At 51.4% G+C, this 19,976-nt stretch overlaps 1 protein-coding gene across 1 annotated transcript in view; it reads right to left on the bottom strand.

The window, feature by feature from the left end:
• Window positions 1-10,072: 10,072 nt before the first annotated feature.
• EFCAB6 (EF-hand calcium binding domain 6) overlaps window positions 10,073-19,976 on the bottom strand; it is a 226,274-nt gene continuing 216,370 nt past the window's right edge. Inside the window, exons 30-33 of the mRNA XM_046010713.1 lie at window positions 17,922-18,090; window positions 16,173-16,357; window positions 12,607-12,756; window positions 10,073-10,256 (exon numbers count right to left, since the gene is read on the bottom strand). Of these exons, the coding sequence (XP_045866669.1) occupies window positions 10,134-10,256; window positions 12,607-12,756; window positions 16,173-16,357; window positions 17,922-18,090 (627 nt within the window). The 3' untranslated portion in view covers window positions 10,073-10,133. The remainder of the gene's footprint in view (window positions 10,257-12,606; window positions 12,757-16,172; window positions 16,358-17,921; window positions 18,091-19,976) is intronic.

The following is a 19,976-nucleotide window of genomic DNA, read 5'->3' as shown; positions in this document are numbered from 1 at the left end:
CTGTCATCTTTGCCCAGGTGTCCGCCATATGGGATGGCATCTCGGATAACCCTCTTACCGTCTATGAGAGTCTAGTGAGCAAATCCAGTGAGCTGTCTCCTGGGTCTAACTTCACTTTCCATGAGAGACCCCTGCCCAGCCCCCAGAATAAACCAGTGGAGGTAACAAGCTCTGTGGACAAGGATTTCATCCAGTGCTCTCCCCGAATGCCACCCATAGCTCCCAGCTGGACCCAAGCCTGCCTGGGGGCCCTCAGTTCCACTCTCCCATGGAAGGGACAGATTCTGAAGGTCTCCAAGACCTGAGAGTCAGCCCCTGCTGTCTGGAAGCTCACAGTGTGCTTTGGAAGGTTCCTCTAATCCCAAAAAAGAAGGGGAGCCCTTTAGGTCTTACATGCTTGGGGCCCCAAGAGTGGCAGAGGGGGCAGGCTGGAGGGCCCTGAGGAACAGCAAGCCCAGTGGACGGGGAGATCCGGGAAAGCTTCCTGGAGGAAGGAGAATGGTTGGGCCCTGAACAATAGAACATGACTTTCCCATTCAAAAACCCTTTTTATTTTGAAGTAATTTTAGATCTACCGAAGAGTCTTAAGATGGTACAGAGAGTTCCTCCATACCCCTCTCCCAGTTTCCCCGGATGTGGATGCATTGCATAGCTGTGATGCTTTTACCAAAACTAGGACATGAACGCTGGTACAACACTATTACACTATACACTTTATTCAGATTTCAGCAGTTTTTGATTATGGTCCTTTCTCTTCCAGAATCCAGTGCACGCTGCCATGTTGCTTTAGTTGTCACGTGTTCATAGCGACAGTTTCTTAGTCTGTCCTCACTTTGCCTGACCTTGAAAGTTTTGAATACCGGTTGAATACTCTGTAGAACATCCGTCAAGTTGGGTTTGTCAATGTTTTCTCATGATCAGCCTGGGGTTATGAATTATGAGATTGCAACCCAGCTGATGGATCCTCAAGGCACCTAGGGTCACGTGGTGGTACCGCGAATTATTGCCGCCACTGCTGATCTTGAACACATGGTAGGGGGGATGGATGTCTGCCAAGTTTCTCTCCTTTTCTATATTCTGTTAGAAGAGAGACACGAGTCTAGCTCACAGTCAAGGAAAGGTGACTCAAGTTCTCCCTTCTAAAGGGAGGAGCAGCAAAGAATTTGTGGGCACAGTTAAAACCACCCCATTAGTTAATAAATATTTGGGAGGTATATTCAGGCCATACAAAGGTCCCAATTATTAAAGTTGTGTCTGCTAATTCGAGCATCTGTCTATGGATCTTGCCCGGACTAATGATTCCTGAGGCGCTCTCATGGCAATTTTTAAATTCTTCCTTCCTCATACATTTATTATCTGGAATTGTTCTGTAAGGAAGATTCGTCCCTTCTCTGCCATTTATTTATTTTCTATCAGCACAGACTCATGCTTATTTATTTTACTCATTAGGTTAAAACCTACTACTATCACTATTTATTCTGTGGCTCAGATTGTTTTAACTTTGTCGCTGGCTGCTTCTTCAAGTTGGCTCCTGTTCTTTTGACATATTCCTATCTTTTGTTTGCTTGACTTCTTTGATTTCTGGCATTACAGGGTGCTCCAAGGCCATCTAGCATTTTCTTTGCCCCAGCCATTTCTCCAGAGAGTTCTAACTCCTTTTATTTAGAAAATAAGATCTAGGTGATAGATGTGCTAGTGGTTACTAGGGTATTACTGCTTCTAGATCCTCACAGTGGACAGGGTGAGGAAATATATGAATGTTCTAAAACATCTATATGCTATTTCTCTCTCTTATGTCTATATCCATCCAACCATCCATCCAAAATCCATCCACCCATCCACCCATCCAATATCCATCCATCTATCCATCCATCCAACCATCCATCCACCCATCCAATGTCCATCCACCCATCCAACCGTCCATCCATCCATCCAACCATCCATCCACCCATCCAACCGTCCATCCATCCATCCAACCGTCCATCCATCCACCTACTTATCTATCATCTACTTATCTTCAATAATCACTAGTTCATACTGATATGCCACCCCCCACCCCAGACTCTAATGCAGCAATGCATCATTTGTTCTTGTTTCCATCTGCTTATTTGTAACTTTTTCCTTTGACAAGGAGGAGCCTGGCTCCCATACCTGCAATCATGTGCGTGTTCAATCCTGGTACCTCCACGAAGCAATTTCAGAATTCTTGGTCTGGACCCTTGTGAGAAACACAGTTACCAACTAGAGTACAAGGCTCCTGTGCAACCCTTTTTGTGTTTAGTTTGATAAACCAAAACCCGTTTTCCAAGGTTAAATTGGTCAGGTCCCTTCTCCCAACCCGACTCAGGGCGGTTATGTCATACATGTGCAGTGTAATTAGGTTTCGTTCTCACAGTCTGCCTTACATCCTGGGATTCTCTGACATCTTAGTTGATTATTTTAAATTTGCCTATAGTCAAGCCACTCTCTGTAGTGTGCAGTTCTAAGGGTTTTCAGAAATGCAGAGTCATGTATCCACCACCCTAGTACCGTAGGGAACTCTTCCATCACTTGAAAAATTCCCCTTCTTTGACCCCTTTTAAGTCATACTGTTTTCCAGAATGTCTGTATGTTTTTACAGTCCCAGTGGCATTGAGTGAGTATTCCTCTCAGTTCACATCTTCATCAGAATTTGGTATTGTTCATTTAAAAAAATTTAGCCATTTGAGAAGGTGTGTCTTCTATTTCTTTGTGGTTTTAATTTCCATTTCCCTAATGACTACTGGTGTTGAACATCTTTTCATATGCTTATTTGCCATTCACATATATTCTTTTGTGAAGCGTCTGTTCGGATTTTTTTGTCCTCTTCCTTAAAAATGTTTTTTGTTTTGTTTTGTTTAAATGTTCCTTATGCTCTGGATTTAAGTCCTTAATTGAATATGCGATTTGCAAATCTTTTCTTCTAGTCAGTGGGTTGTCTTTTCATTCTCTTAACAGTTTCTCAGAGCAAAAGTTTCTAATCTTTTTTTTTTTTAAAGTTTCTAATCTTGATGAAGTCCAACGCATCATTTTTTTCTATTATGAGCCATGCTTTTGGTGTAGTACCTAAAAACTCATTGTCAGGCTAAAAGTCATGCAGATTTTCTCTGATGTTTTCTTGTAGAAGGTTTATAGTTTTATGTTTCACATTTAGGTCCATGATTCACTTGAAGTTAATTTTGGTATAAGGTGTGAGGTTTGTATAAGTTTCATGTTTCTATGTATGATGCTCTGTTTCCATTGAGTTGTCTTTATATGTTTGTCAAAAATCAGTTGACTATATTTGTATGGGTATACTTTTGGGCTCTCTCTTTTGTTCCATTGATCGACAAGTCTATCCTTTTGCCAATATCTTACTCTCCTGATTAACTCTATGGGTAGATCTTGAAATCGGATAGTGGCAGGTATCCAATTTTGTTCTGTTTCAGAATTGTTCTGGCTATTCCAGTTCTTTTACCTTTCCATGTACATTTTTCAATGAGCTTGTTGACATATAAAATAGATCTTGCTGAGATTTTGATGGAGATTACATAGGACTTATAATCAGACTGGAAAGAAGTGATATTTTCACCATGTTTGGACTCACAATTCATGAAAAAACCTTTCTCTCTCCATTTGTTTAGATCTCTGCTTTCTTTCATCTTTGTTCTACAGTTTTCATCATACAGATTCTGTGCACATTTTGTTAGACTTGTATCTAAGTATTTCACTGGGGGCTATATTTTAAATAGTATTTTTAAAAAATTTTACGTTGCAGTTGTTCCCTGTGAATATGTAGGCACATGATTAACTTTTGTTCTTTGTAATTCACTTAGCTTAGTTAGCCTTTTTGGTGCATTCTTTGGAATTTATTATTAGATAATCATATCATCGGCAAATAGAGAATTTTATTTCTTCCTTTCCATTTTTATTTTTCCTTTTAATTTTTCTTGTCTTATTGCACTGTCTAGGACTTTCAGTATGATGACGAATAAGTGATGAGAGAAGACATCCTTGCCTTATTCCTGATCTTAGGAGAAGACATTAAATCTCTCATCATTTACTACAATGTTAGCTACAGTTTTTGTACATGTCTTTTATTCAGTTAAAGAAATTCCCTTCTGCTTCTAGGTTGCCAAGAGTTTTTCTTAAGAATCAATGCTGAATTTTGTCAAGCATTGTCTTCTGCATCCAATGACGTGATCATATGCTTGACATGGTAGGTCTAAGTGTGGATCTCTTTGAGAGTTTATCCTCTTGAGAGTTCACTGAACTTCTTGGATACACGGATTTATGTTTTTCTTCATGTTTGGGGAGTTTTTTGGCTATTGTTTCTTTGAGTCTTCTTTCTACTTACCCCCACCCCTCTACCTCCTCCTGGGGCTCACATTGTGTGTATGCTGGTATTCCTGATACTCCACACGTCTCTGAGGCTCTGTTCATTTTTCTTCTTTATTTTTCCTTTTTGTTCTTCAGACTGGATGATCTCAATTTACTTATCATCAGGTTTTCGGATTCTTTCTTTTGCATCCTCAAATCTGCTGTGAAGCTCCTCTAGTGAATTTTTAATTTCAGTTACAGTTTTCAAACTCCAGAATTTTTATTTGGTTCTTTTTAATATTTTTAATCTCTTTAATATTTTTAATATTCCCAATTTGGTGAGACGTTAATCTAACGACATGGGTTTCTTTAGCTATCTGACTATATTTTAAATAGTCAAAGCTTTTTGTCTACTACATCCAACATCTGGGCTTCCTCAGGAAAGTTTTATTGATTACTTCCCCGGCCCCATGTATGGGCCATACTTTCTTCTTCTTCATTTTTTAAAAAATATTTTATGTATTTATATTAGAGAGAGAGAGAGAGAGAGAGAGAAAGCATGAACGAGCGAGCTCAGTGAGAGGAACAGAGAGAGAGAGGGACAAGTAGACTCTGTGCCAAGCACCGAACCTGACATGGGGTTTGATCTCAGCACCCTGAGATCATGATCTGAGCTGAAACCCAGAGTCAGATGCTTAACCAACTGAGCCACCCAGTTGGCTTTCTTTCTTACTTCCTTTTACATTTTGTAATTTGTTGTTAAGCACTGGACATTTTAAATAATAGAATGTGGCAACTTTGGAAATAAGATTCTTCCCTCTCCAAAAGTTTGTTATAGTTGCTTGTTGTAATTATTCATTTAGTTCCTTTTCTGAATTAATTCTGTAAAGTCTATATTCTTTGTCCTATATGGCCAGTGACGTCTCTTTTCAGTTAGCTTAATGGTCAACTGACCATTAGCTATTCTGAATAGCTAACTGATTAGGCAGAGACTTCCTTAAACGCTTGGAACTAATAAATCTCCCAGTCTTTGCTGACAGCTCTGTGTGCATGTGGAGTCATGTCTTCAGCACTGAGCCAGGGAGCACAAACTCTGCCTTAGCTTTTATCTCCTGCCAGAGCAGAGTCTTAAGTTCAGTCAAAGATGAGAGCTTAGGGTCTTATCCTATCTTTTCTGAGCATGCACACATCCCTGGGCATGTGCCAGCCCCAGGCACATACATGGACTTCTAGGTCCCCAGGAAATCTTGGGAACTTTTCAAAGTCTCTATGAACATCTTATTCCCCAACTCTGCCTTTTAAGCTCTCTTAAATTAGTTGACCCAACAGTCACCCTCTACCCCATCAGTCACAAAGTTAAAATATTTGCTTGTAATTGTTTTTGACAAATGTCGCCTCTGTACTCCGAGGAAAAGATCTTTTGGTACCTGAGCAATTTCTGAGTCAGTTCAAATACAGTCTTGCAAAAGGGGTCCTCCGGGGAATCACTCGGCAGGTCAAATATGACAATTCTCTGCGAGTGAGGCTTTGAAAGCGCTCCAGCTCTATTCTACTTCCTTTGGTGACTGCCACGCTGCAGTGGGAGTGCAGACCGTTATTTTTCAAAGCTAGCGCGGAGCTGGAGAGTGGCTCTTTGGACTAGAACAAGTTGAGATGTCACAAAGTGTGCTCTTCCCCTGCCCCCCTAAAATTCAGCTGCTTTTCTTGAATAAGTGCTCCTTGGATTCCTGTATAAACATTGGGTTAATTTCTAGAATTCTGAAAAAGTGGATTCTGACAGTGTTTCCCCTCACGCAGATGTACTGCGGGCTTGGCATGTATTTCTGCCTCTCCCCGCAGGAGAAGAGTCTTTTATTTTCGTGTTCCACTCCCTCACCTGCACTGGGTTCCAATTAGTGCCCCCTGGCTACAGCTTTGTCACCGTTTTGCATATTACTGTTCTGCTCCCTCTGAGAGACGGGAGATGGGGTCTGGCGGAGTTTCAGCAGTGGCTGCTGCTCTCTCCTTCCAGCCAGTACCTCTGGGGAAACAGAAGGGGTGGGGGAGAGTTTCTCTGGATTCTCCCTGACCTCTGTGAGCTCCCGGTGGGGCTCCTGAATGATGCGAACATCCCTATGTCAACAGCTCCCAGAGAATTCCCATTCTCAGGCTAGCCTGCAGCAATGAGTTAGAATTTTCCAGCTGAATCCTCTTACTGGCTTATCTGATGTCTGGGGGTCACTATTGCAGGTGAGCAAGCGCTTGGGTCTGCTGCTCCCTACAGGCACCTGTCTCCCCCCAGATTCTGGTGCGTTTGTGGTGGACTCCATTCTCAGATGGATTTAAGAAAAGTCATTAATTTGCGTTTGTCCTGTCATACAATTGGGAGTGATGCTCTTTCCAGCTCTCTGCCTCCAAGAAGCCAAAAACCACAGGTGCTTCCCAAGTCTCTACTGCGTCCTGCTTGCTAGCCAATAGCGCATTGGCCAAACTAGGTCACCTGGCTGACTTACGGATTCAGGAGTGGGGAAATGGACGTCACCTCTTCAGAGACAGGAACTCCAAGATTAGATGGAAGGGGCATGGGCATATGAGGGTGAGATGAATGAAGCCATTTGTTCTGATATGAGGCGCTCCCCTGGAGGTGGAGGGATGAGGACTTGAACCTCATAACATGCTGGGACTCAGAGGGGCTGCGGCACTCAGCTGAGTGGGGCTCAGGGAAGGCTGCCCCCAACTGGAGACACCTGATTGGGATACAGGGCCCAAGAAAGAGGAGGAGGGGATGGCGGTCCCACCTGGGACTCATCCATCTTTAGGTAGAAACCTGGGCCTCTCAGCCTCCTGACTTTGACTCTCAGGACTCTGGAGCACACCCTTCCCTCAAGCCCTTGCCGAAATCCGGTCTTGAGGTCCAGGCCCAGACTTTGAGCTTAGGGCTGGGGCACTTTGGGTGCCCAGAGACCGAGAGCTTCTCCTACCGGAGCCTTGACTCTCCTCTTCTTCGATTGGTTGCGACCCACCGTCTTTAGAGCTCTAGGGGGCAAGTATGTGTTTGAACTCTGGGCCAGGCACAGAATGGGCTGGCTGGCTGGCTGGAGCCATGGACGGACGGTCCCAGGAAGAGGGCAGAGAGGGGTTATCTAACTTCCTTTTGCTGATACAGAAATAGGGGCTCAGTCCAGAGAGGTAAGTCGCAACCCCCCAAGGGCTGGCCAGGGGAAGGCTGGATATCCCAACCCTCAGTCTGGCACTCTTCTGACTTGGGCTGGAAGGATCCAGGTGTCAGGAAAGTGGCTGGCCTACTTCTTCTGGGCGTAAGGGAGGGGATGGCTAATAGCCCACTCACCGGCATCTCTCAGCTTGGAAGTTATGCTAACTCCCGAGAAACCCCACTGCTGAGCCCAGCCCAGGGACGATTCGCACTGGCTCGAGGAGAAGAGATGGGGCACTTCCTGGGGCCATGCTCCGCGCTAGCTCTTTCCACACTCGGCTCTCCCAATGTCCTCTGAGGTGAGACTGAGCCCCATCTACAGATGTGGCAATTGAGGCTCAGATTGGGGAAGTGACTTGGCCGGGTTTCATGGTAGAGCTGGAGCTCGAACCCAGTCTCACTGACGCCACAGCTACCCTGAGAATGCCACCTGTGGGCCTGCCTCGCCTTGGCCAGCTGTGAGCCCACACTGGTCCCGTGCTGGGTCAGGATGAGCTGTTTGCCTCTGGAAGGCCCTTCTTGACCGGGAGGCTCTCCAAACCCCTCGATGACGGACCCAAAGACCCCTGGACAGCGTGAGACTAAATGTCTGACTCAGCCTTGTCAGGAAGGTCACCTGAAGGACGCGGCTGAGAGGTGATCTGAGGGGTCCTGCCGGGTGGGCGGAGGGACAGCAGGGGCAGAGTGTGAGGCCATGCGAGGGTCTGCTCGGGGAAGGCCAAGGGTGGGCACACGGCGGGGGTGGGGGATAGGGTTGGGCACACAGGCAGGGCCTCGAACGCTGGCGCAGGGGCATGGGCACATGGGAAGGGCATCTACTCGCCCCTCACTCCTAAGAAGAGCTGCTGAGGCCAAGGGCATCCCTGCTGCATGGCACCCACTTGGGGTGTCCTTCTCTCTCCTTCTCCCTGAACTCAGGCTGCCCGAGCACCCATTCCCCTGCAGCGGGCACCTTCCTCCCTGGGGGCCTCTGAAGTCTTGGGACCCCCACCCCAATCCCAGCCCTGCCCCTGCCAGAGCCCCTCTGCCTCATCCTTGATGCCCCGTTGCCAGGCTGGGGGCGTCTGACCGAGGGGCAGGAAGCCCCCCACCGCTGCCTGCGCTTCCTGCAGGGCCTCCCCCCTCCCTCAGCACTGGCCTCAGTGGCGCCATCTCCACGGTGGGGCTGGGAATCTGGTGCGGCCGGTGGGACAGAGCGCCCACACGACAGACAGTTCGCTCCGGCCCCTCCTTCTGGAGAACTCAGTGAGGACCACAGGTAAGGGGAGGAGAAGCCGTGGCCGCTGCTTGGGCCCCCGCGGGCCTCCCTCAGGGGAAAAAGAAGCCCCGCGCATCTATGCAGGCGCTGGCCAGGCGGGGTGCTCGGACCCGCACCAATCACAGCCGCACGGAGAGCAGACGACCCGGCGTAGGCCAGGTTCAGAGAAAAATCACAGGCGATGAAGCGGAGAGAAGACGCTGCACCCCAGATTCCAACCCGGGCAGCAGGGGCTCCCTGTGGCCGAGCCGTGGGTGGGGGGCGCCGGGCTTGGGCCGACCTGCAAGGCCAGACTCCAGCAGCGGGGCCTCCGCCTGGCTCGGAGCTGGAGCAGCCTCCCCGTGAGCCGCCCCCCGCCCCCAGCCTGGGGTCCGGTGTGAACTGAGCTGGAACCCAGGACACAAGGAGACAGGGGACAGGGGACGGTGAAACATCTTCACGGACAGAGAGGGCCTGTGGTGGCCGCCGCTCCTCTTCCCACACCTCACGCACTTTGGAGCCCAGAGCCTCCCCGAACTCGGGCCACTTCTGCCCGTGGCCTACGTGGACCCTGCGCAGGGGTGGGAGGGGTGTCGGCCCAGGGGCTTCTCTGCCGGAGCCACCTGGACTGGGGTGACTGGGGGCTCCTTGCACTCCCCCCTCCCTGACAGTCCGTGGCCACGCAACTCAGGGGTAGTTAGCCCGGCTGCTTCTCCCTACTCCCTTCCAGAACCTTCCAGAAGGCAGCAAACTCTATGTCTCCCATTTACTTCACGAAAGGTGGTGAGGACTGCAGGGATTTAAAAGTTCTCTTAGCTTGTCAGACCCTGTCACGTCTGAGGAAGGGTCCTTCCCCCAACGGTCACCGACAGGTGCCTCCAGTCAGCCGCCAGCCGGGCTGGAACGAGGCCGGACTTAGATGTGAGCTGGTGCCCGTGTCTCCAGGGGCAGAAAGGCGGCCGTGCGGACAAGGCCAGCAGAAGCACCGACCTCACCCAGGACGCAGGAAGGCCTTCTGGGCCCCTCAGGCTCTTACGAATAAAAACCTCCAAAAATCCCAAGTTTTTAAGCATATTATCGTTGGGGGTTCTTATGAACCCTTAAGAATCATTCCCACAAAGACTAACATCTTTATTTGCTCCAGCCAAGTGCAGGGTCTCACGGCTCTGGGGGCCCCGAAGCCACCTGCAGACACCCCGCCCGTGTCGGAGCCGCAGGGCAGCTCTGGGTCTTCACAGCCGGGAAGGACACAGGGCTGTGTTTCTGGAGACACGCCGAACGTTCACGACCCACCCCCACCCCCACCCCGATTCTGGGATTTCGTTAGTCTTAGGGACAGGCCCCGTGGTCCCGGCTGATCCCCGCCGGATGCGCCACAGCGGTCACCTACTGGAGGAAGGCCCGGAGGAAGTCGTTGTAGGAGATTTTGGAAGACAGCGTCTTGTCGTAATACTCCAGGATGTGGAAGAACTCCTCCTCCGAGAGGTTGATGCTGTACTGTCTCAGGACCTGCCGGACAGAGCCCCCCGGACAGAGCCCCCGCTGGCCTCCATGCACTCGAGGAGGCCGGCTGCCAGCAAGGGGCCGGCCACGCGCCGCCTCTCCGCCGCCCAGTCCGAACATCCCACCTCCAAAGCGGCCCCCAGCAGCCCTCTCCCCGCACCGTACATGCCCCTCCCTCTCCCCCCCACCCCGCTTCCCTCCCTCCTGCCTCCTCTCTCCTCAGCCCTCACCCTGCCAAGGGTCAGAGCATGCACCATGGGTATCAAACTAGAGACTCTTCCTGTCCGATGGAAGCCGCTGGTTCTCCCCACCCTCCCCTCCCTGAAAAGGAGGTTAAGAGCCGTCGCCTCCCTGCAGGGTAGTGGGGCTGGTCAACACGTTCAGGCAAGGTGGATGGACAGAGAGTAGAGCGCTAGGTGGGAGACCTGGCCACAGGGCCTTAACAGGGGCGGGGCCTCAGGGTGCAGCCCACCGGGGAGGAAGGCAGGACAGCAGGTGCAGGGAGCCGGGTTTGGCTGATCTGACAGTAATACAGCCCATGGCGGAGCTGGCTGCCCACCTGCAGCGGCTGCCCCCTCCCCCTCAGTGAGCAGACCCCCTGGTCTTCACCAGGCTGCTGTGTGTGCAGCTAAAAGGCAACACTTCTCAGCCTCTCTCGGAGCTAGGTGTGCTCTAGCCAGTTAAACCTAAGTGAGAACATGATGGAGGACCTCTGGGAAGCCTCCTCTAAAGAAAAGTTGCCTGCCCCTTTGGACTACGGATGTGATGCTGGGGCCCCAGCAGCCACCACAGACCACGAGGCAACCTTGTGGAAGGAAGCCAGGTGCTAAGGATGGCAGAGCAAGAACAATGGGGTCCCCAGTGACTGTCCAGCACCGTGCTAGCTCTTCCAACCCCGGGGCCTCTTTTATGTGACAGAGAAACAGACTTCCACTGCGTTTAAGCTGCTGGGTCCCCCCTGTGACATGCAGCCGAGACAGACCCTAATAGATGGTCTCCCTCATAAGTCAAAGTAAAGATTAAGTCATGGATTTCCTATCTTGGAAATATATGTGTTATAATTTGTTTCTAACGGGAGGCTAGAATGCGGGGCTGGAAGAGCCCAAGATTCCTCCGGGCAGCGGGATGACAGGCCCCACCAAGGAAGCTGGGCCTGCGTACCCGACTCCCAGCTTGTCTCCAAATCTGGCTCTTTTGAGGCCACATCTACCTTTCGAGTACTCCCTTTTCTCTGCCACCCACCCCCAAGTTCCTGGGATGCAGACAGGACCCCGTTTCCTTCCCCTCTTGGCCTGGAAATGGGAGAAGGCCAGGCTGAGAGTTGACTTGAGCCCAAAGTAAAGACAAACAGTTTGAGCTGGAAAGCCACTGGGGGGGGGGGGGGGGATGTGGCCTGAGGGCAGGTGTCCCTGGGGGCTGCTGGGACGTCCCCTCCTCCTTCCTGCAGCCCCACGAGCCCACCCGCCAACTTCTGCTCATGTTCCCCACTTGATGGGAGAGGGTTTTACTTTTAAAATTTATTTTGGTAGAAGCAGAGATGAACCTGAGGACAACATTTTTGGAAGTGTATTTTGAGGTCATCACCCTTTGAGGTTTTGAGCGTTCTTCCTGACTGCAGCATGTGATTTTGAATCTAACGTTGGGACCGCAATTACTTTCTCAACCTCCGTGGCTGGGCGGGGGTAGGGAAAGCAGGTAGGCAGGGATCAGGGCCCAGAATCTGCTAAGTCAACGAGTTCTACGTGATTCGGAAAGTGGGAGTTCTGACTCAGCCTTGAGTGCGGCCCATTTCTCTGGTCTGGGGGTAGGTCCCTGCGGTCGCCCCCCCCGGACCCTGTGTCCTTGGAGTGTTGCACACTCCCGTGGGCACGTGGGAGGCACCAGAGTTCACACTGCAGGGGAGGGCGTCTGGGGGAGGAGAGGGGACGACCGTCTCCCAGGAGGCAGCACTGGCCTCTGCTGGCCGAGGTCCCATAGCTGGGACCCTGCTTTATTGAGCTCCTGCCCTGGGGGTCTTGCAAGGTGGATGCAGGCCCTGGTTCCCCCATGGAGACCACGGGTCCAGGCCTGTGTGGGGTCCGGCCTGGGCTCCAAGCACCAGTAGCCCCTGTAGTGGTGTCCGGAGGGCTCAGGTCATGACCCCCGGGGTTCTAGAAAATTTCAGGGAGGAGAACCTGGAGTCTGCATGTGAGCGGCACGTGACAACCTCAGGGCCCCAAGGAAACGAGACCCAGGATAGCTGCTCACACCTGGGCGTTCGCCAGGGAGGTGAGGGCTCCTCTTTGGAGGTTTTCTGGCCACTGGCATCTGGCTGGTTCTCCCCGTGCAGACAAAGACACCCAAGAGCTGAGCTCACCTTCCTGAAATCAGCCACGCTTAGAAGCCCCGTCCCGCCCTTGTCGTGAGCTTTGAAGGTGCGCCGCATCGGTCTCCAGCGGTGCACAATTTTGGGCTGAATACGCAGTAAAGCTGAATAAAAGGAAGAAGTCTCAGCACCAGATTCTTTCTGGGAAAAAAACACACACAAAAACCAAGAAGCGGTGAGAATGGAGCTTCTGGGTGGGTAGCGCGGGGCAGACAGGCTCAGCCATGCGGCCGTGAGCTCCCCTTGAGGTCCTGTTTTGCCCCTGCTCATCCCTACCCCGGGCTACCCTGGCCCACTCCCCTCTAGAACGGGTGTCATAACAGACACCCAAGAGCTGAGCTCACCTCCAAGCTCAGCCTCCAAGCAGAGCTCATCGCCATATTGGCAGATCACCAACCCTGTTCATTACATGTCACTTACTCCCCACCTGCTTCCCCAGCCTGGGAGGAAGGTGGCCGCGTTGATCCCCATTTCACAGACTGGGAGGCGGGAGGCTCAGGGAAGTGAAGAGGCAGGACCAGGACAGATCCAGGCTCTGCTTCTCTCAGGTTAGGGAGGAAAGAGGGGGCCAGGGAGAGACAGCTGGCCGACTGCAAAATACTTTGAGGTAAAGAGATTTCAGTTTGGGTCTTCTAAGTAGGTTATGATAATGAATAGAGTTTTTTTAAAAAAATCACAAGGTTGTAATTATATCTTGTAATTAGATAGTACACTACACTGTGATTATTTCATTTAGGTGCTATTAGATTGAAAACAAGATATTTTAGCATGATTTCGCCTTAACACATGTCTGAATATCACAGAGGTGAACTGTAGGCAATAATGTGTAGCACGTTTTGGGAAAGTTTAATTTTAACATGGCATTACATAAAACAAATTAGTGCAAAGTTAAATTGCTTTCAATTTTCCCATCATTTAGCACCTATGATGGAAACTCACCAGATACCCTCTAGCTTTAGTTAGCTCCCGATTTACCCAATCTGCGCTCAAGAAAGAAAGGATTCTGTGCTTTCCTGGCTCTTCCCACACCCATGCGTGGCTCAAGAAAGGCTCTTCCCATCCTAGCTTAGGATAGCTCGGGCGTGGCGGGAAAGCCAAGTCCCAGCTGGCTTCCCCAGAGGGCTGTCCCTGCAGAGAAGATCCCCAAAGAACTAGAAAACGAAATGGCGGGACTGGAACACGGACCAGGACCAGGACCAGGCGGCGCAGGACTTCTGGAGGTGCCGGCCACACGCTTTCCTAGGAAAGGCCCCGAGGAGCAGTCTCCCACCTATCACTCGCACCCAGGGTAGGGTCGGGGTGGAAGGCCGGACTCTTTCTGAAGCACAGAGTGGCAGCTGTAGTCCCTCCTGGTGTAACGCCCAGAGCTGGGGCGGGGGGCGGGGGGTGAGACAGCACACGGGCAGCACGCTGGTATCTGCCCCGAGGCTCCGCTCCCAGTGGGGCCGTCTTAGAGCACCTGTCGCTTCACTGCACACAATCCCAGGAGACTAGGAGTCAGCTTTTTGGCCCCTTGGTGCGGATGGGCAGTCTCTGCACAGGGGAGGGCTCAGAAGGGGCCTTAGAACTCAGTGGCTTCCTCCCTCATTTTCAGGAGGGGAAACTGAGGCCCGGAGAGGCAGAGGAAGGTCAGAGCTGGCAGGGGCCTTGCAGGCTGTGCAGTTTCCAGAGCTCGCACCTGTGCTCCTGGGTCCCCTGAAGATGTAAGGAAGACGGTCTTCTCTCTGCTCACAGGAAAACCGAGCTAGAGAAACGACTGTCTTAATCTTAGTTTTTTCTGCCTTTGCTTGGCCTAAGGCTCTGATGCTTGCTCTCGTCTAAAGTAGGAACTGCACAAAGATGACACCCGATTTTGCACAAAATCACATGCAAATTTAGCTGCATAGAAACGTTCTGCATGGGATCTACTGTTTGCTGGGTGGACCCAACATGACCCCGCTGCTGCCGGGCATGACGGGGACCCGTGGGGAGTGGCTGGGTGGTCCCGTCCAGGTCTGCCCTGCACTCTGGTCCCTGCAGCTGCGTCCTGGGGTGGCTGGAGCCAGCTGTTTGTCCCCCGAGCTGGCCACGCTAGCTGCACTTGCCCTTCAGTTCCGTATCACAGATGATGGAGAAGCAGCAGGAAAAGCTGTTGTTTGTTCGCTTCATGTTTCGGAGAGACGGGAGAACGGCGAGCCCATGAGCACACCGGTTGGACTGGGTGTGAGTGGGGATCACAAAACTGATAAATAATGGAGAGAAAAGGTGAAAACCCAGGACAGTGCCCTCCACCTGCTATTTAGGCATCTTTCGGTTCTCATTCCTCTTCAAACAAACAAAAAGAAAATTGTAGACAATGCATTGTGGGTATAGTTTACGCAAGAAAGATGATGAATCTCCAACCCCCTCTTCCCCCAATCCAGAGGAAAGGGTCTGGCCTGCCCCAGAGGCTTGAACACACATGGATGTTTCCATTAAAAATGTTTCACTTTGGGGCGCCTGGGTGGCTCAGTTGATTAAGTGTCTGCCTTCAGCTCAGGTCATGGTCCCAGGGTCCCTGGATCGAGTCCCGCTTCAGGCTCTCTGCTCAGCAGGGAGCCTGCTTTTCCTTCTGCCTGCTGCTCCCCCTGCTTGTGCTCTCTCTCTCTCTTTCTCTGACAAATCAATAAATAAAATCTTTTAAAAAAGAGAGAGAGATACATTGTCCTGGGTTATCCTGGGGGACCCAATCCAATCACCTGAGTCCTTAAAACACAGACTCTTTTGTAGTGAAAGAAAAAAAAAAAAGTTTCACTTCTGTTTGCAAAACGGGTGTCTCCTGGTGCTGGGGGAGGAGCCAGAGAGCCAGGCTGCTTCCCCAGTCTTGGGTCTCCAGGCCCTCACGGGGCTCCAGAAGGAGAGAAAGAAAATCTCTGAGTCCTTTCCAAGGCAGGAAATCTGGGGCTGTTCGCGACGCTCTCAAAGATTCCACCTGCACGTCTTTGCCTCCCTGAGGCAGCCACCAGCTCGCGGCTTTGCGCCCACTGAGCAGACCCTGGGGGCCGTGCGCCCGCCTGGAAGGTGCTGGGGCGTCACAGGCCTTTACGTAATGGAGAAGACGGGACAACAGAGACTCGCTTGACAAGTGTCTACACACTGGCATTATACGTGCACGCGCACATCTCACAAGCGCGGTACACACGCGCTGTCATGGGAACACGTGCGCGTGTCATGAGAGTCATGTGTACACATCCACACGCACAGGTCACACGAATACAGTACACACCCATCACACCTGTCCACATACATTGCACACGTGTGATACACAGATACCACGATTATCACGCACGTGTGATTTGCATGTATGTGTGTATAGACAAAATCTGAGCCCATTTTCGGGGTCCGAGGGGAGGTGGCAGTGAGACCGGGGACATCTGACAGGTGGGTCCTCACTGGCCAGCGGCCCCTCCCAGAGGCTCCGTGCCCACTGTGCCCACCGTGTCCATGAAGCCAGACAATCCGAATTTACAATGACTTGAGAGAGGTGAGAAAGCCTTTCGGGCCGGCCCCACGCATTGCCGGAGGGTGACTCTGCCTACCATCTTATGCGCGTTCTGAATTTTCATTCTCTGCATCAGGGAGGTTTCCTTCGCTTTCAGCAGGAGGACACAGCTCTGGATGAAGTCGCAGTACGCAAACCTCCCGTTGTTCTTCAAATCGTACTTCACGACGAGCTGCTGGCATTCCTCTTTGCTTATGTCCAGACCGAACTTCTTCACAAGCGCTAAAGACAGAAATACTGGTTCAGCTGCTGGCGATTTGTTCACTCATTCATTTGTCCATGCCCGCATTCATTCATCCCCTGCCGAGGGGCTCGGGGCTGGGTCCCGGCTCACAGGCTCGTGGTGGGTGTGGCTGGACAGACACGGAAGCAGACAGACAGGTGCACGGCAACTCCGCGCGGCGAGGAGGGAGGGGTCCCCTGCATCCTGCTGGGCCCTCTCTGTCCTGGTGTCGGCCGGCTGTCGGGTTTTGCAGCCGCCACTGCTGTGGTCCCAGCAGTACGGTCAGAGCAGAGAGGAAGCCGTGCTGAGGAGCGGGGAGGGACAGAGTCGAGCGCTGCTTGCTAAGGCTGGGGAGGAAAAGCACCGGAAGTGGACTTTCTGAATATAAACGGTGCCTTCAAACCAAACACGGGCTGGGAGACACCAGGTGCAATGTGCAACCTGAGGTCCTTCTGCCTTGGCACGGAAGAGACAGCAGGTCGCGATGCCGACCAGGACATGCGGGGCGGGACTGGGCTGGGCTGGGGAGCCTCCAGGGGCGGCCCGGCTCTGCTGTTCCAACTTGCAGAAAGTCATCAGCAGGGCTCAGAACATACAGAAGGACTTCTGAAAATTAATAAGTGTATATTTTACGGCATGGAATTTTGGACATGCTATGGACGCCAGACAAACTGAGCAGGATAATGGATGGGCGGCTTCAGCGGGTTCCCGGGTAAAAACTAAACACAGCGACGAGACAAGCTAAGGTTCATCAGCCTCAAAATCAAAAGAATTAACTAAAAACCAAATGGAACTCAAACACGCATTAAAAACCAACATTGCTGATTTGGTTTTAGCAAAACATGTCATGTAAAATCAATGGAACAATGCTTGGTTATTATTGATTTCATCTTCTCTATTTCATTTAGAAATGGTTATTTTTCATAGGAGCTGTTCATTTACAGGGTTCACACCTTGTTTTGTTCGCATACTTTTAACCCGTGATTATCATAAAAATGATTTATATGAATGTTGGAGGTTCTCGAGAAAAACATTTTCCTTAAAAAGGGACCTAAAGATTGGTCAGGAGGAGGGGGAGCTGACCACAGGGGGCGTCAAGGGAACGAAACAGGGAGGGACAAGGTCAGATTTACCTTTCTGTAACGTAAAATGCTGCATAAATCACATGCAACCATGACGCAACTATAAACCTGGCTGATGTCATTTGAATAGCTCATCAAAGCGACACGTGGTCAGGACCTGATCAATAGGGCGAAGCAGATGCCCTGGGTGGGCTGGCCTGTCCCCGGCGGTGGCCCTCCTCCGCCTGTCCCATCTCCACCAGCTCTCCAAGCCTGTGAACCTTTCATGCCGCCCAGAGACCACAAGCAAGTCCGTGATTTCTAACGCTGAGAACGCCACGGTGTGCGGACTCAGTCATGTGGGCGTGAACGTGCCCCGTGGTGGGTTGAGGTGCCTTAGGAACTCTTGTCCCCTAGCCAGCATTTACGGAGGTCCCCAGCCTGCCATGGGGGGGAGGGGGAGGTGCTTGTGCCAGCAGGTGACCCTCTTACGAGAACGCACCCAGGAATTCAGCCGTGGTGACCTCGCCCTGCTTGTTCACGTCCTTTTCTTTGCATTCCTTCAGGAACTCTCGCCAGCAGCCCTGGATTTGCTTCCGGAGCTTGCTCTCTATGGGCTCGCAATTCTGCAAGGGCAGGGGGCCCGGCGCCAAGCCGGCCCTGGCGGGGGTCTAGAGAGAAAGGAACGGAAATTGCCTTGTAATGTGAGATTCAAAATGGAAATCATAATACAAACTAACAGGCAGGGCTCAGGTTTGGGGTTCAAGATTTCGCAGGCAGTATTAGCTCAGGAATAAAGGAGGAGCAAAACAGAGATGGTATTTTGCCATTTGTTACTTCCATCGGTGGGCTTTATTGGCGCCTAATTGCAATGACCAACATAGTTTTGGAAATAAACATGTAGCCAAGATTCAAGTATAGGGAGATGTTATTTAAATATAGTACTGGTGTGTAAGTGTGTGTGTGTATATGTGTGTGTGTGTGTGTGTGTGTGTGTGGTGACAATAACGTATTTTTCACCAGAGGAAGAGTCTTATCAAAGAAAGGGAGTCACTTGTCATTTTCGTGGATGTCTAATCCTGCACTCCCTTCCAGAATGTCCAGTATTGTGAAATTACGTGGACCAAGTATGAGGCCGTTCTCGGTCTATCGTATTATCCATTTAAATACGGGGAATGAAATGGATGTAGCCCATGCCTCCTCCGTCCTAAGGTTATCTGCTACAGTAACCAACTCAGCTGAATTCCACCTCTTTCTCCCGAATCCTGTACCACCTGCGCCTTCCCCATCTGGGTGGACATGACGCCCTTCTTCTAGGTGCTCAGGCCAAAACCTCAGAAGCCATCCTGGACCTCCTCTCTCTCTGAAACCAACACCTCATCTGTTGGGACACCCTGTTGGCCTTACCTCAAAGACACATCCAGCATCTGACCTCTGGCCACCGGCTCCCCACTGCCCACCTCGCTCGGAGCCACCAGACCCCTCCCCTGGACCACTGCAGCCTCTCCCCACTCCTTGCTTCTTCCGCCCACGCCTCCAGCACCTGCTCCACGCACAGCCCCTCCTCAGCACACAGACAGGCGCCTTTATACGGAGGCTTGCTGTCCGTAGCACTCTTCTGCTTAAAGGGCTCCACCCCCTGGAGTGAAAGCCCAGGTCCTTGCTGTGCCTGCCCCCCGCCCCCCCTCCCCAGCGCGTTTCCTACGGCTGCCGTAACAGAGCTACAGACTCGGTGGTTTCAAACAGCACACGGTTATTCTCTTCCGGTTCTGGAGGCCAGAAGCCTGAAACGGGTCCCACTGAGCTAAAATCAGGGTGTCAGCAGGATTGAGCACTTTCCGAGGTTCCAAGGGAGAATCCATTTCCTACCTTTTCCAGCATCTAGACGTGCCCACACTCCTGAGCTTGTGGTCCCTTCCTGAACCTTCCAAGTCAGTGGCAGCAGGTGGGCCTTTCTCCACTGGCGTCTCTCTGGCACTTCCCTTCTGCCTCTGCCTCCCCCGTGTACAGACCCTTGCGGGCGCCTTGGACCTTCCCAGCCACTTCAGAATAATCCTGTCTTACGTCAGCTGGTGGGCACCTTTAATTCCGTCTGCAACCCTGATTCTCTGATGCCATGTAAGGTGACATATTACAAGTCCCAGAGATTAGGACGTGGACATCTTTGGGGTCCTCCTGGCCGCCCCCTTCATTCTGCTCTACTCACTGTCTTCATCTTGTTAATTACTTATTATTCGCCGTGTCTTGGCTATTATTCCAAGAATGTGAGCTCCACAAGGGCAGGCACCTTTGTTCATTCTCAGCGCTAGAATAAAGACGCAGCGCATAGTTGGTGTGCAGTAAACGTGCATCGACTGGGCAAAGGAAGGGTTACTTCTGTCTCTGAGCGCTCGCCACGCACGAAGCCCGGCGATGGCGGCCCTAAGTACATGGCTGGGATACTCTCAAGCCCCCTTCCCCAGAGACACCGTCATCCTTCCTACAGATGAGGCAAGAGCCTCCGTGAATCCGGCCTCTTTCCTGCGCCCCAGGCTGGGCACAGAGCCACAAGGTTAGA

This window comes from Meles meles, chromosome 7 (assembly GCF_922984935.1).
Source record: "Meles meles chromosome 7, mMelMel3.1 paternal haplotype, whole genome shotgun sequence".
NCBI classification, from domain to species: domain Eukaryota; kingdom Metazoa; phylum Chordata; class Mammalia; order Carnivora; family Mustelidae; genus Meles; species Meles meles.
The sequence above is the reverse complement of the archived record's forward strand: the minus strand, read 5'-3'. Positions and strand labels throughout refer to the sequence as shown.